Here is a 13,258-nt window from a genome sequence, read left to right on the forward strand (position 1 = left end):
GAATCTCTTAGGAAACTTATACTTCTGGGAATTGATGCCCAAGGCTAATAAATTTAAAGCTAATTGTTCTAGGGTGAGCTTTGAGTTTTGGATCTAGACATCCATTTTCAGCATTGATGGTACTTTTTTTTTTCAATCAGGGGTATTGACAGCAAAATAAAAGCTGCTCAGTAGGTTTGTTATTCAATTAGTGTTAATTGAATAATTAAGTAAGTACAACCTCTTTTTCAAAAAATGCTTAGTAACTTCTGCTATTAAGCACTATAAGCACTGCTAATGTTTAGGAAAACTGAAGTTCCTCAAAACATTTTGGAGAAGTTTTAACTACTCGTTATTCAAACAGTAGTGTTATCTAAAGTTAGTAATTGGAAGCACCCCTGGCAAGTAATGAGTGTCATGATAAATTTATTACTGTCAACAATTCATAAGGGAAACATTGCTTTAAAACAGCACTTTAAAACCCCCAGCTGTTATTGCTCTGTTCTCTCTGAGTAAACTCAAGACATGAAAAAAAAAAAATCAGGAGTCTAAAATAACTGCAATGTAAGTAAAGACCAAAAAAGTCTGTAACTTCTTCATTTCTTTCATCCTCCAGAAAGATCATAATATCAAATTTCAAATAAAATATTCTAGAATACATTAGCTTGTTTTTAAATTGTTTCTTATGCCTTAACTGAGAAACTATAAGTTTACTCAGACCATGCATATGTGTGCAGTAAGATATTACCTTTTTATCCCACTCAAAGAAGCTTTTTTATTGTATGGAATATGTAAACTGTTATGAAGATGCCTGTAAGACTCTGTGTGGAAGCATGCTTTTTTTTGCAGCAAAAAGAAGCAGCACTTTGAGAAGAATTATTTGAATTACAGAGCTACTGTTATTAGCATTTTTTCCCTCCATAAAGAAGATGGAATAAAACCAAATTATTTAGAAAGAAAAAAGGCAATTAACAAGTAAAATTTAGTGTTAGAAGCTGTGTGATTTAGCATCATTTTTGTGTTCAGTCTTAGGTTTCAAAAGAAAAATGCAAAAGAGATGTTCATTAATCTTGTTTTTAAAGGTTGAAAACAAACCATCCTTTACTATAAGCCAAGGTGAACTGATGGTATAAATCGAAGTCACTGCATGGCTGCCAGCAGAGAAATAGTTCCTGCTTCAAGACTCAATTCTTTTTGGTCCAAGTACTCATCATAAACCTGATTCATGTTAAAAGTACCACACGTTTAGACAGCAAAGCATTTTTGTGACTTAAACCTACAAGTACAAAAAAAGTCAGAATTTAAAAACAATCTACCTAAACATGTTTTCCTATGCCAAATGGGATTTTAACTTTGTCTGTGATATACCATTACCTTGGTATTCACTTCCCTGACTTAATACAAAAAGCCATGGAAATAAGCCTGATCTAATCCAGCAAGTCTGTTTCAATTTTCAGTGAGGAAAATGTTTTTTCTGCCACACTCTCTGCCCCATAGAATCGTTCTGCTTGAAAGTGCTTCATCACAATATACAGACCTGTTCTTTAATTCCACAGACAAGGGTGCCCTCTAAACTAGACATGTCAAACCTTTGCAGTTATAAGTGAACACATGATAACTTTTCCAATCAAATGAAAATGAATGTTTGAAAACATACAAAACACCTGCTAGAAGGAAAGACAAGAATTTATGTGAGTGTCGAATTTAATTTCTTATTTTTAAGATTTTTCACATATCAAATATTTGCAGTTTTGAAGATTGATACTAGTATTATTGCTTTTCCCTGCATAATTTGTCATTTTCACCACTGTATCTCAATAAATACTCACACAGTCAACATTTACCTCTGCCTTCCCATTAAAACTGAGAGAAGGAGAGTAACATGTCTGACATGTTTTGCATCCAAGTACGAATCATTTAATTTCTTATTAAATTATCAGAAAAGTGTTTTCTTTTCGCATTGATATAACAATTAGTGAATTATGCCTTATACGAATTTATACACACTTCATTCACCATTCATTTCCTCCTATTCTATTTTTGGTCCTTTTAAATTTTTTCAAAGTTTAGCATGTCAACCAAAGACAAAAGTAATTCTTTTCATTCTTCCCCGGCATTTTTCTTCATTATTTTTGACAAATGTAAGTTGATCTTCTTAGATTTGTGGAATGTAACCAGTTCTATCAGATCTGTGGATGATAACAAAGATTGATAGTGCTTCATGTAACAGGCCACAGCATCACTGAAGGGCAATAACAAACGTTAGAAGAAACAGTCATTTAAGGTTATATTGAAAAATTGTCAACATTTTTATGCCAGTCACACAACAATCACTTCCTTGTGTTAATATATAGGAAACCTACCTTTTGAAATGTGTACTTTACTGTCTGTGAATTCTGACAGGTTTTTTGCCATTCAGAATTACACATTCATAAGTGTGAAAATGTTTTAGTGCTGCAATTATTGAGAAATGAAAATAAAAAAAGAGTAGTGTTTTGATATGTAAACACATCATCACTTACCTTCTCTGCTGATTGGGCCGTACCAAAAAAGATTGGAATAAAAGCTAACCAAATTATGCAGGTTGTGTACATAGTAAATCCAATGGGTTTTGCTTCATTGAAGGTCTCTGGAACCCCTCTTGTTTTAATAGCATAAACAGTGCATGTGACCATCAAGAGAATACTATATCCAAGGGAACAAATGAGAGAAAGATCTGAAATGTCACATTTGAGAACTCCTCTGGCATTTTCTGGTTCAAGTGTCCTCTGTTCTCCATAGTCTACAATGGTGTGTGGTGGATCGATAGCAAACCAGATGAAGACTCCAATAAGCTGCAAGGATATGAGGCTGAAAGTGATCACCAGCTGAGAAGCCGGACTAATAAATTTGGGAGCTGTGACAGATTTTTTACCTTGTTCAAATATTCTGTGAATCCTGTTTGTTTTGGTAAGCAACGCAGCATAGCTGAAACACATGCCAAGTCCCAGAAAGATCCTTCGAAATGAGCAGACCACTGTATCAGGAGCTGCAATCATTAGAAAAGTAATAGAGTAACAGAGGAAAATCCCAGTCAGGAGCACGTAACTGAGCTCCCGCCCAGACGCCCTGACGATCGGTGTGTCGTTGTAGCGGACAAACGTCACGATCACAAAGGTGGTGGCAATTATACCCAGAATAGCTATGAAGACAGGCACGATGGCCCAAGGAGAATGCCACTCCAGTTTGATTATAGGGATAAGCTGGCAATCCGTACGGTTGGCATTTGGTCTTTTATTAATGGGACAGAGTTCACAGTTGAATTCATCCACCTGGTAGTGGTATCCCTCGCAGCGCTCGCAGTGCCAGCAGCACGGCACTCCCTTCACCGTCTTCTTTCTTTCCCCAGCTTTACAGGGCAGGCTGCAGACAGATGCTGGATGAGTGTGTTCTCTGTTAGCCCACTGCATGTCTTCTACCTGTGGGTATAAAAAATTAATGAGACTTCTACTTTCCTTCATTTATAATATCCTAATCCTGGCCACAGGTTTGTCATAAATCACTGCATGCTGACAGCACAAATACAGTTTACCATAATAAGAAACCTGTTTCTTTCCCTTGCACTGACTTTAAAAAAGTGTTAAATGATTGTGTCCAATAAATCATTCATGCCACAGGCTTGATGAGTGTCATTAGTTTCTATTTACCTCTTTACTGCTGACCAAATTGACATCTGTAAAGATATTTATTGACTCCAGGCTAGTTTAAAAGCAAAAAGCAGTGCTGTAAAAAGTTAATCACATGCAAATATAGGTATCAGTAGTTCTCAAACATTTAATTACAAAATAAGTCTATTTTCAGAGTGTGCTTCAGAGCAATTTTTGGTACAGTAAAGAAACAGATTTAAATCTCCATACATCAGCCCTGGCAGAACAGAGTGCCAGAAAAGAAAGGTCTGTGATGCTACCCCATCCACAAATGCAGACATTTTATACTTTTGCACCTTCAAAGCCTTGAAATGCTCACAAGTGTTGTGTTTACATTTCTAGAAGATTAAAATAAGTATATACTGCTTTCTGAATAATAATAGAAGATTTCATGACTACTGCTTTAGTTCTTCTGATATAATAAGTCCAGGGATCCTTTTGTAGCACAGAACAATGCAATCTTGTTTAAGAAATCCCAGCTTTTTACACAGCAGCACATTAGCAAAATATACTTTATGTATTCTTCCTGCATGCCCTGCAAATGAAATCTGAATAGGGAACTCTTGGATTAAAGAATTTTCTACTTAAAATTATCACTCAGTTTGGTGCCAGCTGCCCTTAGCCCACCCTTATTAAAGCCCTGTTCTGGAGAGGTCACTGTGAGTGAAGCAGAGCTGTGAGCAGAGCCAAGCCCCTTGTGGGCACCAGAACCACTCCTTGTTGCTCCAGGCCCCACCTTTCATTCCTTTGTGAGGTGGTGAGCACTTGAGGACAAAGAACTTTCCTTGTTCTTGCCTATTAAGTACTTAGCACTTTTATTTCATTTGGAGGCTTTATTCCTAAGTGAAACAGCAATAACAAAACTTCAGGCACCAGGAATGTTTTCAGTTCCTGCTGGAGGAGGACAGAATGGGGACAGCTTATAAAAAGGGGTAATTTTGGCCTTTAAAGTTTATTTTTTCAGCAATTTTTCAACAGACTTGAGAGGAAATCACTATGTAGCATTGCTGGCCTTATTTGCGTTCCCCAGAGAGCCAGAGCACCAGCTACAGTACCGTGCAGGGTGTATAAATCAGCAACAGGCAGCCTCCTCCCTTCTGTGCAGGACTTTGATGACTCCAAGAGACCACAGAGTAACAAGGAGACAAACTCTGTGAACCCTCAGAGTCACTCAAGGATTTCAGTGTGAGGGGATCCTGAATACCCAGAAGTCAACCAGATTTTATATCAATGATTGTGATGACTATGCAAAATACATCCTTGGTGACTATGGAAAAGAAAATCATTTAAGCAATTAGCTTTCTAAAAAGCAAAAGGATAACCTAGTGTTGTATGAAACAGTTTTGACAGAGTTCCAGCAGAGCACTGGATACACTAAGAAAAAATTCACCTCTGTTACAATCTCCTGGTTTTAATCACTGAAATCCTAAAAGCCCATATAACCCCTCATTGTTTCATCTACTAGATGTGAGAAAGAACATGCTATGATGAAATCAGCATGATAGTAAAGACAATTCTCCTTCACACTGTTGTTAGGAGCATAAATACAAAGCTTGTGATTTAGTCACATACTACAATAATGGGGGAACAGTAGGCCGTGGTCATTAATCCAGACCTGTGGATAAGTTTGGGATGACTCAGAAAACCACAGTAGTAGATATTGGGTAGATTATAACACACAATGCAGAATCACCAGGAGAGTAGGCAACACCTTATCCAGCATAAACTTAGAATGCCAGGAACAAGCAATATCTCATCCAGCAGAAAGGCTGACAGGATAAAGCTTAGGTGTCCAATTTTTAAACACATTTGAATTAGCGAGTGAGTTTTTACCAGATCAGTATTTAATACCATGGGGCTGCAGTGGTTCTTATCTGGCATTAAGCATCCTAAGGTCACAGGCACTGTATTGTGAATTGATGGCTTAGATACGTACAGTGAGTTCCCTTTTGTTGTTTAGAACCTCTCCTTTACTAAAAAAAAATAATTTTTTTAAAAAATCCTTAATTTTACAGTGATTTATGATTTCACATACTTTTGTCTTGACAATTTTAATTGACTAAAAACACGCTTAAAATCTCTTAGTGATTTGCAAAACATTAAAGGGCCCCAGGTTATACTTCATATTGGCCACAACTAATAATAAATTCCTACTTCTGAAGCTAACTTGTGAAGATTCATATGTTTTTCACTCTGACACAACTGAAACAAACTAAAAAAGATATCTTTTAGCATATAAAGTTATATAAAGTTATGAATGTTGAAAAACTCACTGGATAAAGAAATTTTTTTCCCTAATAAATTAATTATGAATATAAGCACTATTGACTGGTTAACAATAGAAAAAGCCAAATACAAATAGAATCTTAAAGCATGAAAAGCCCTTAATCAATGTAGAAAATAACCAGAATGAATGGCTGGGGCGGGTAGATTTTACAAGGTATAGATCCTATGTTTTAAAATCTGGATTGTCTGGATTAATCTTCTAGGCAAAAAAAAGCACATTTAGAGTGACCTAGATTTATCAAAAAATGTTGAATTCTTGCTCATTAGTTTTGTATTTCATTTTATATTTTTTTAAAAAAAGAGGAGATATAGTCCCAAGAAACATTGGCCAGTGTTTGAAATTGAAAATTCCTTCAAAATACTTGTATATCTGAGAAAATTCTGGCATTGTAGCATGATAACTCTGGAAGTTTGTGGCAAGATGGGATTGTCCCATGAACACAACCATCTGACAACTCAGTTTATAGCTACATTAACAAGCAATGTACACAGTAAGAAGCAATCAGAGGAGCAAAGCTGTTAATTGAGGACTTGATGTTCACATTGGTCTGTATTTGAAATTAGAGTCTGCAGAAGAAGGTTGTACTGACCTAGTTATGACATAGTTCAGTGGACTGAAGAGTAGTAATCTTTAATGAAGATGAACTGCCCTTCTGGAAAGCAAATTCTGTTTTCATTTCAGCCTGAAGCAACCCAGTTCACTTAGCCCAAGACCCGCCCCACAACCAGCCAGTGTGCTAACTGGGAATAATTAGTCATTGTTATTTAATTATTAATTAATTAATCATTTCACAAAACAAGTCTTGATTGAAATCAAAACGCTGATGTGTATATCCTCAGACTGCTATTTAGACAATACTGTAGTAGAAGCAGAGGACAGGGCAGGGGAAATTCTCCCCCAGAGTGAGCACTTGTGCTTTTATTACACTTGAACAAGTCTGTTAAGGGTTTCTATATAGGCAGACCTTAATAACTGAAAAATCATGCTAATTCTGGTCATCTGGTTCACTCCCAGCACTCCACAACCTGCAGTAGTCTTTGCCTGTAATGTATTTTTGGGCTACTATTTTGCATAAGATAAACGTTATAAGTAAATGCAGTACAAAACATAATTACAATAGTCTTAAATCTCTACCAGTTTTTTCACTGATTGTATGTATCAAAGATTCCAGTTTCTTGAACTCGTGTATAAGATTCATTCATATAATTACTTCTTCTATTTATGAGCTGGTACTATTGATGCTACTTCTTCTCTGAGATTAACTTTATACAATAAATGGCAGCAGGAAGTGTTAAGGAACTACAAAACAAAGGAAGATCATTTGGGAACACAGAACAAGGGACAATTATAATTTCCAGAACTACGGAAAACCTGTAATAGTCAAGCTTTAAAGGGAGTTGCCGGATGCTCATCCTTTTCTGAAAATCATATTTTTTTATGTAGACATAAACACTTAGCAGTGGAACTTTCAAAAGTGCCATGGGGAACTTGCTCAATATAGCTAATTAATTTAAATGAGAGTTAAGTGCCTTGTCTGTTTAACTGCTTTTGAAAATCCCACTATGCTTCCATCTGCAGTCTTCACAATATAAATACTTTGAAAAACTTGCCCCAAAGTGATCCAGAAATTTAATTGTTACAAAACTAACTTTAGGGAATCTTAACTTTAGGCACACATTTCTAAAGAAAATTCTCATGGGGGAAAGAAACTGTCAAAGAGGCCAAAGTCAAACAACAGAAACACAAAAAAGAAGGTGCTTTTTGATGTTGAAAAAAGATTAAGTTCTGCATTTCTATAGCTCTTACTGATTAAAATGTCTGCGTCTGCAGCTTTCTTTATACTGCTCAGACCCTCAAGGCTGAGCAGATCTCAGATTGTTAAGTAGCCATGGTTTCTGGAAGACTTATTTTGTCACCTCATTTTCATGTGACATCTTCTAGATCTGGTTCACTACAGTGTATTACAAGGCAAAGTTCATTGCTAAATGTATCTGACATCCTCTAGCTCAGCTGGACTAGGATAACCTAGCTTTGTATCCATTATTAGTAATGGTTTAAACATTATCTCAATTTTATTTGAGTAGCTTCTCTGAATTTGGAAAGCGTCAGATAGGCTGATGTGCTATCATGAAACACCTCCCATTTCCCTAAGATGCAGTTCCGTTTCCTACTATTCCAATATCTACCAGAGTGAAAACATCAGAAATACTTTGACAGCATGTCTGTAAGATGTATATTCATTTTCTATGAAATGCACCATGATACAAAAAGAGAATGGCTTCATTGCTATTTCAATGGACATAAAAAGTCTCTCTACATGAGATAGCTTCCTGATGGGGCTGCAATTTGCTTTAATGTGCAGTATTAAGATTCACAGTTCACTAAACCATTAAAATACAAACGCCATTTCATTCAAGACCAAATAAACACCTCTGTCCTTTATGAACATTACAAACACAATTCCCTCTAATATCTAATAAATAGAGCTAAAAAAATTAATGATGTGAGAACTCGGCTAAAAGAATACAAGATTGACATGATACAGTACAAATGGCACATTCACGTTCCTGGAACCCACATTCTTCCAACAATCAGGCAATTTATTCATTTAGCAATGCCCTCAGCAAAGGGAGGAGACTGATCAAAAACGCTATTTATAGGTTAAATATAATTTTGGAATTATATGTCCAATATGTATGTACAAAAACACTCTGCTTCCTGTTCTTCTTTATCGTGGAGAAACTTAACACTTACTTAATTTAGCAACCCATGAACAGTACAAAGACACCTGGACAACCTCTAGAGGGTTTTTCAAAGTACATCACTAGGGTAATATTTAAATGTTTCTGATGATGCTATATTATAGCTTGCAAGAATTTTCATTTTTCTTTCAAATCTGAGAGCCAGATATTCATTTTAAAAATGAAAAATTAATGTTTAATTGTCTTATTGTAACAAATGGAATTATGTGAGTTCTAGATAGACTAATGCAAGTGGGAATTTTAAGATTGTGGGAGCAGACAGCCATCTTATTTTGTAGTCAGTTAGCCAAGACTTTCAGAAGCATCAGGAGTTTTACATATAAATTCACAGGACTTTTAATAGATATTCAGATTCTTGGCTATCATAAGATATCATGACAAAGAACTGAAATATCACCAGGATTTTTTTCTTTTTTTTTTTTTGTCTCAAGTTCCTGGAAGTATTTACCTTCTGACAAAAAATTCCATCATAGGAGCAGAGCAAGTGAATGAATTAAGGGAGTTTCATCTAGTATTTAGATTTTTAAATTGTCTTATCTATCTATACTCACAGTAAAAGTTAGAGTCTTTAATGTACCTTGTCCAATCAAGTCATCTGAACCATTAAAATCCAAAATTAAACTGAATAAAGGCATTCATTATGAGTCTAAATATAATGATCATTGCATTCCATCTGCCAGACAGATGTATTCCACTAGAGAAAACCTGGGTATGCCTACAGACTGAACTTGCCACTATTTAAGCAGGCATGTGCAGACAGAGAATAAGTCAATGACAAAAAAATACCATTTGTATTAAAATAAAACAAAACAAAACTGAGCATTACTCCAGATTGCCATACCAGTACAAGATCACTATCATTATCAAATCTTCCATAATTGCTATAAATTATTTACATCATCCACCCTATACAGATGTTTTTTCCTAACAACTGAGATGTCATATTTTTGAATTTTAGGCATAGATATTCCAAGAGTTCTGCAAAGAACGTGGAATTATATCTTTGGTTTTACTAGGTAATGGTTGAAAACTAATGCAGTCTAATATCAGTTTGAGAAGGAGTCTGAGAAGCTTGATGAGTATTAAAGGAGCAGTCTGACTACCACAAGACAAATCATTTTTTCTCTTTTTCTTCAGGATCAAAGTATGGGTTGTTGCAAGAATCCAAATGGAAGCTGATTACTCTTAACTGTAAATCCACCTGCCCAAATTTCCTCCTAGGCAAACAAAGAGGAGACCTTACCTCTCTCACAGGTTTCTTAAGGGAAAAACAGTTAAATTTAACATAATTTTTGTTTGAATGTTTACATTTGAATATTTACATACTATTTACATGTATGTATGCACAATTATTTTTATGCAAGTATGATATAAAATTTTCTGGACTACAGGAAAGAAGGAAGGAAATTGATATTATTAGTGGTGCAGCTGTGGTCTCTAAGCCAAGACACAGCCTATATGGCTATGATACAGTCTCAGTCCACAACCTTGACCAAACTATTTAACTTTCTTGAATCTTAACTTTTCAGTCCACTGGAGAGAAGCTGTCATGAATACAGGAGTGAAGACATTTTAGCTGAAAATGTAGGTAAAAAGTTCAAGTGGTGATATAACTTATGTCCATCTCTAAGGTTTAGAAGGTTTTCTGCCCAACAATTAGAGTTTAGAAAATTTGACTAAAACAACTTTTACTTTTAAAACTGAGCGATATATTTTTCAAAGAATCAATACCAAAAACATCATCATAATTCTGTGCTTTCTCAGCATGTCATAATCTTTCTTGTCATCTCCAGTTTTCAGAACCGCAGTACTGGAATTACTAAAATAAAGAGAATGTTTTCATTGCTCAGAACATATTAACAAATCATTCTCAGATACAGAAAAATAATTATAGGGAAGGATGCTCTCAGGTAATACATACAAAAATGAAAAGAATGCTATAAAAATATAAAGATTCTTATGTTCATAAATAGAAAAGTTTAAATACTTGCCTTGCTTTATTAATGCAAATATGTTATTAAGTGATACCGATACAGTAATTTTACCTCAATGAAACCAACCCTACTAATTAAGTCTTATAATTCATGACTGCTGAATACTTACATAGAGGAATGCACTGTGTAAACCTAAAAGGGGGAATAATCATACCACAGTATCACAATATACAGAGAGTGTTTATTAGTGCTATACTGTCCTAAAATGCTAGCCTTTATATGGCTTGTAATCTAGCTTACGTTTTTGGGGTTTTTAGTTGGTTTTAGCTGTTTTGTTTTGTTTTGTTGGGTTTTGCTTTTTTTGTTTGTTTTGTTTGGGTTTATTTAATTTTTTTTTAACTTTTATTTTTCTCCTCCCATAATTTGGTTTCTTTTGATTCTTTCAGAATTGCTGGCCCTAGCAGATACTTGGTACAAAGGTAGGAGGAGCTGCAGTGTAATACCTTCTTCAATTTGCCATAAAAGGAACATTAATGTGGGTTGAATACTTGGGAAACATCAATTTATTCTCAAATGCCTTGGGTAGTAAACAGCACAAAGTGCAATGATTAGCTGGACATCAAATAAACAGCTGCTGGTACTGCACTGTATAATCATCAAAAGGAAATTCACAGAAATCTAGTACGGACTTCTATTCAATATATGCAATTTATTTTTTTTTCTTTACTGAAAGCATGAACTACAATTAATTTTCAAGCACTTGCTTCTGAAGATAGCCTCTTTTTACAAAAGGAGACAAAAAATTAGCTCGAATCAAATCAAAGAATCCAAACAAAACAAAACACACCACCATGGAAATATCCTATTTTAGGTGATATTGGCAGACTTCATATTTTTTGAAAGCTTGTTCAGTGGTCTATTTTAAAAACACATAATTAGTACCAATGTATCAACTGAAAATCTGGTTTCCAAAGTTATTCTTTATGCAGGCCACTTTCACATAGACAATCTCTATCACATATCCTTACCTAGAGGTCCTTGCTGCCCTTACATGTCCCTAACATGCACTTGAAGAGAATTTTATAAGCATTTATAAATTAAATTCATGATGTATACGCAGGGATTAAAGTCATTATATGCTACCAAATGCAGACTGTTTCATAATTTTGTGTATATAATTAAACAGGTGTTTAAGAAAAGACTGGATGTGGCACTAAGTGCCATGGTCTAGTTGACAAGATGGTGTTATGTCATAGGTTGGACTTCATGATCTCAAAGGTCTTTTCCAACTTTCTGTTCACGAGCACTCAAATTACAAACACACCAACTAAATTCCCAAAAAACTTGTCAGATTTAGATGTGAAATAAATGGGCTTTTGAGAGGAAATCTTCCACCATCACACTTTTTGTCAACTGGTTTTGATCAGCTCTAGTACTAAGACCATGTGAACCATAATGCTTGAAGTACTTTTTTTCTTCCTGCAGTTGATCATGCAGAAATAGCCTGCAAGCATACCTTAAAAAATTTAGTGCTTTGAGAAAAGAAAAGGAGCATAGTTCTAGCAAGGAGTATTTTAACATCACTTTCTTTGTGTCTGCAGAATCTTCTTAGTTCTGCCCAAGGACCTAGTTTAATAGCTTAGCTGCATTTCTTGAGGAAAATACCCATAACAAACATGCTCCCTCCCAAATTCTGTTCTTTTAGCTACAGTTACCTGAGTAAGAGCTGGCTTGTCCCAAGCCCAGTGCTCCATAGCTACAGTATTTGCCTCCAATCTGTGCCAGGTGCCTTTCAACCCCAATGGTCCCCAGATTCTTCCCCACTTCACAGCTCAGCACAGACAAGGGAATACAAGGAGTTCAGCACAGTTGCAATTTGAATTTAAAGAAATTTAATATATATATATTTTTAATTTTAAGCCCATATAATTTCATAAATCCCTCTTTTTTTATGAAAATATTAACCATGGCATGCTTTTAATTATTGTATTGGTTAAAGGTGAGTTTATCAAAACAAGAGCTGTTGTCTCCAAACCCCTTCATGATGGGCTGTAAAACAAATGTAATGGGTTAGATCTTCAGCTGATTTAGTTCAGCCCAGTAAGTTTAGTATTGCTACGCTAATGAGTTATTATTTCTTAAGAGGATGACCTGTCACAGTTTTTGTTATCTTTAATATTTAATTATTCTAAAACTAGAAATTAGCCAATCACAAAAAGCCTCAGTTCAATATGAAGGAAAAGATGCTGATAAGTTGGTTTTAGTTTCAATCCTCCCCCACTATTTTAAAATTGTTTAATATTCTTCCTATTTCCTCATCAGAGCAAAAGAAGCTGTGCGCATGGAAATGAAAAATGCTTCTAAATTCCCTGCACAACCCTTCCTACAAATTAATACCAACACAAGATAATATATTCCTTTTATTCCCACACTGTTCAGAGACCAAATTGTCAAGTGCACTAAGGGCTATACAACTGTACAAGAAAAAAATATGGTCTCAGTCCCAAAAAATTCTCAGTCAAACTATAAGATAAAGGAGAGCAGAGTATTGGCAGAATACAGAACAGACCATCCTAAAACTAGTAAGGCAACACAGATCAGTATGATATT

General features: G+C 35.2%; 1 protein-coding gene across 1 annotated transcript in view; it reads right to left on the reverse strand.

Annotated features, from left to right (window-relative positions):
• GRM8 (glutamate metabotropic receptor 8) overlaps positions 1 to 13,258 on the reverse strand; it is a gene marked incomplete at both ends in the record, with an annotated part of 310,092 nt that overhangs the window by 38,056 nt on the left and 258,778 nt on the right. The window contains one exon of the mRNA XM_083859657.1: positions 2,502 to 3,437. Coding sequence (XP_083715783.1) covers positions 2,502 to 3,437 — 936 coding nt within the window. The remainder of the gene's footprint in view (positions 1 to 2,501; positions 3,438 to 13,258) is intronic.

This window comes from Zosterops lateralis (assembly GCF_965231275.1).
Source record: "Zosterops lateralis genome assembly, chromosome: 4".
Lineage (NCBI taxonomy): Eukaryota > Metazoa > Chordata > Aves > Passeriformes > Zosteropidae > Zosterops > Zosterops lateralis.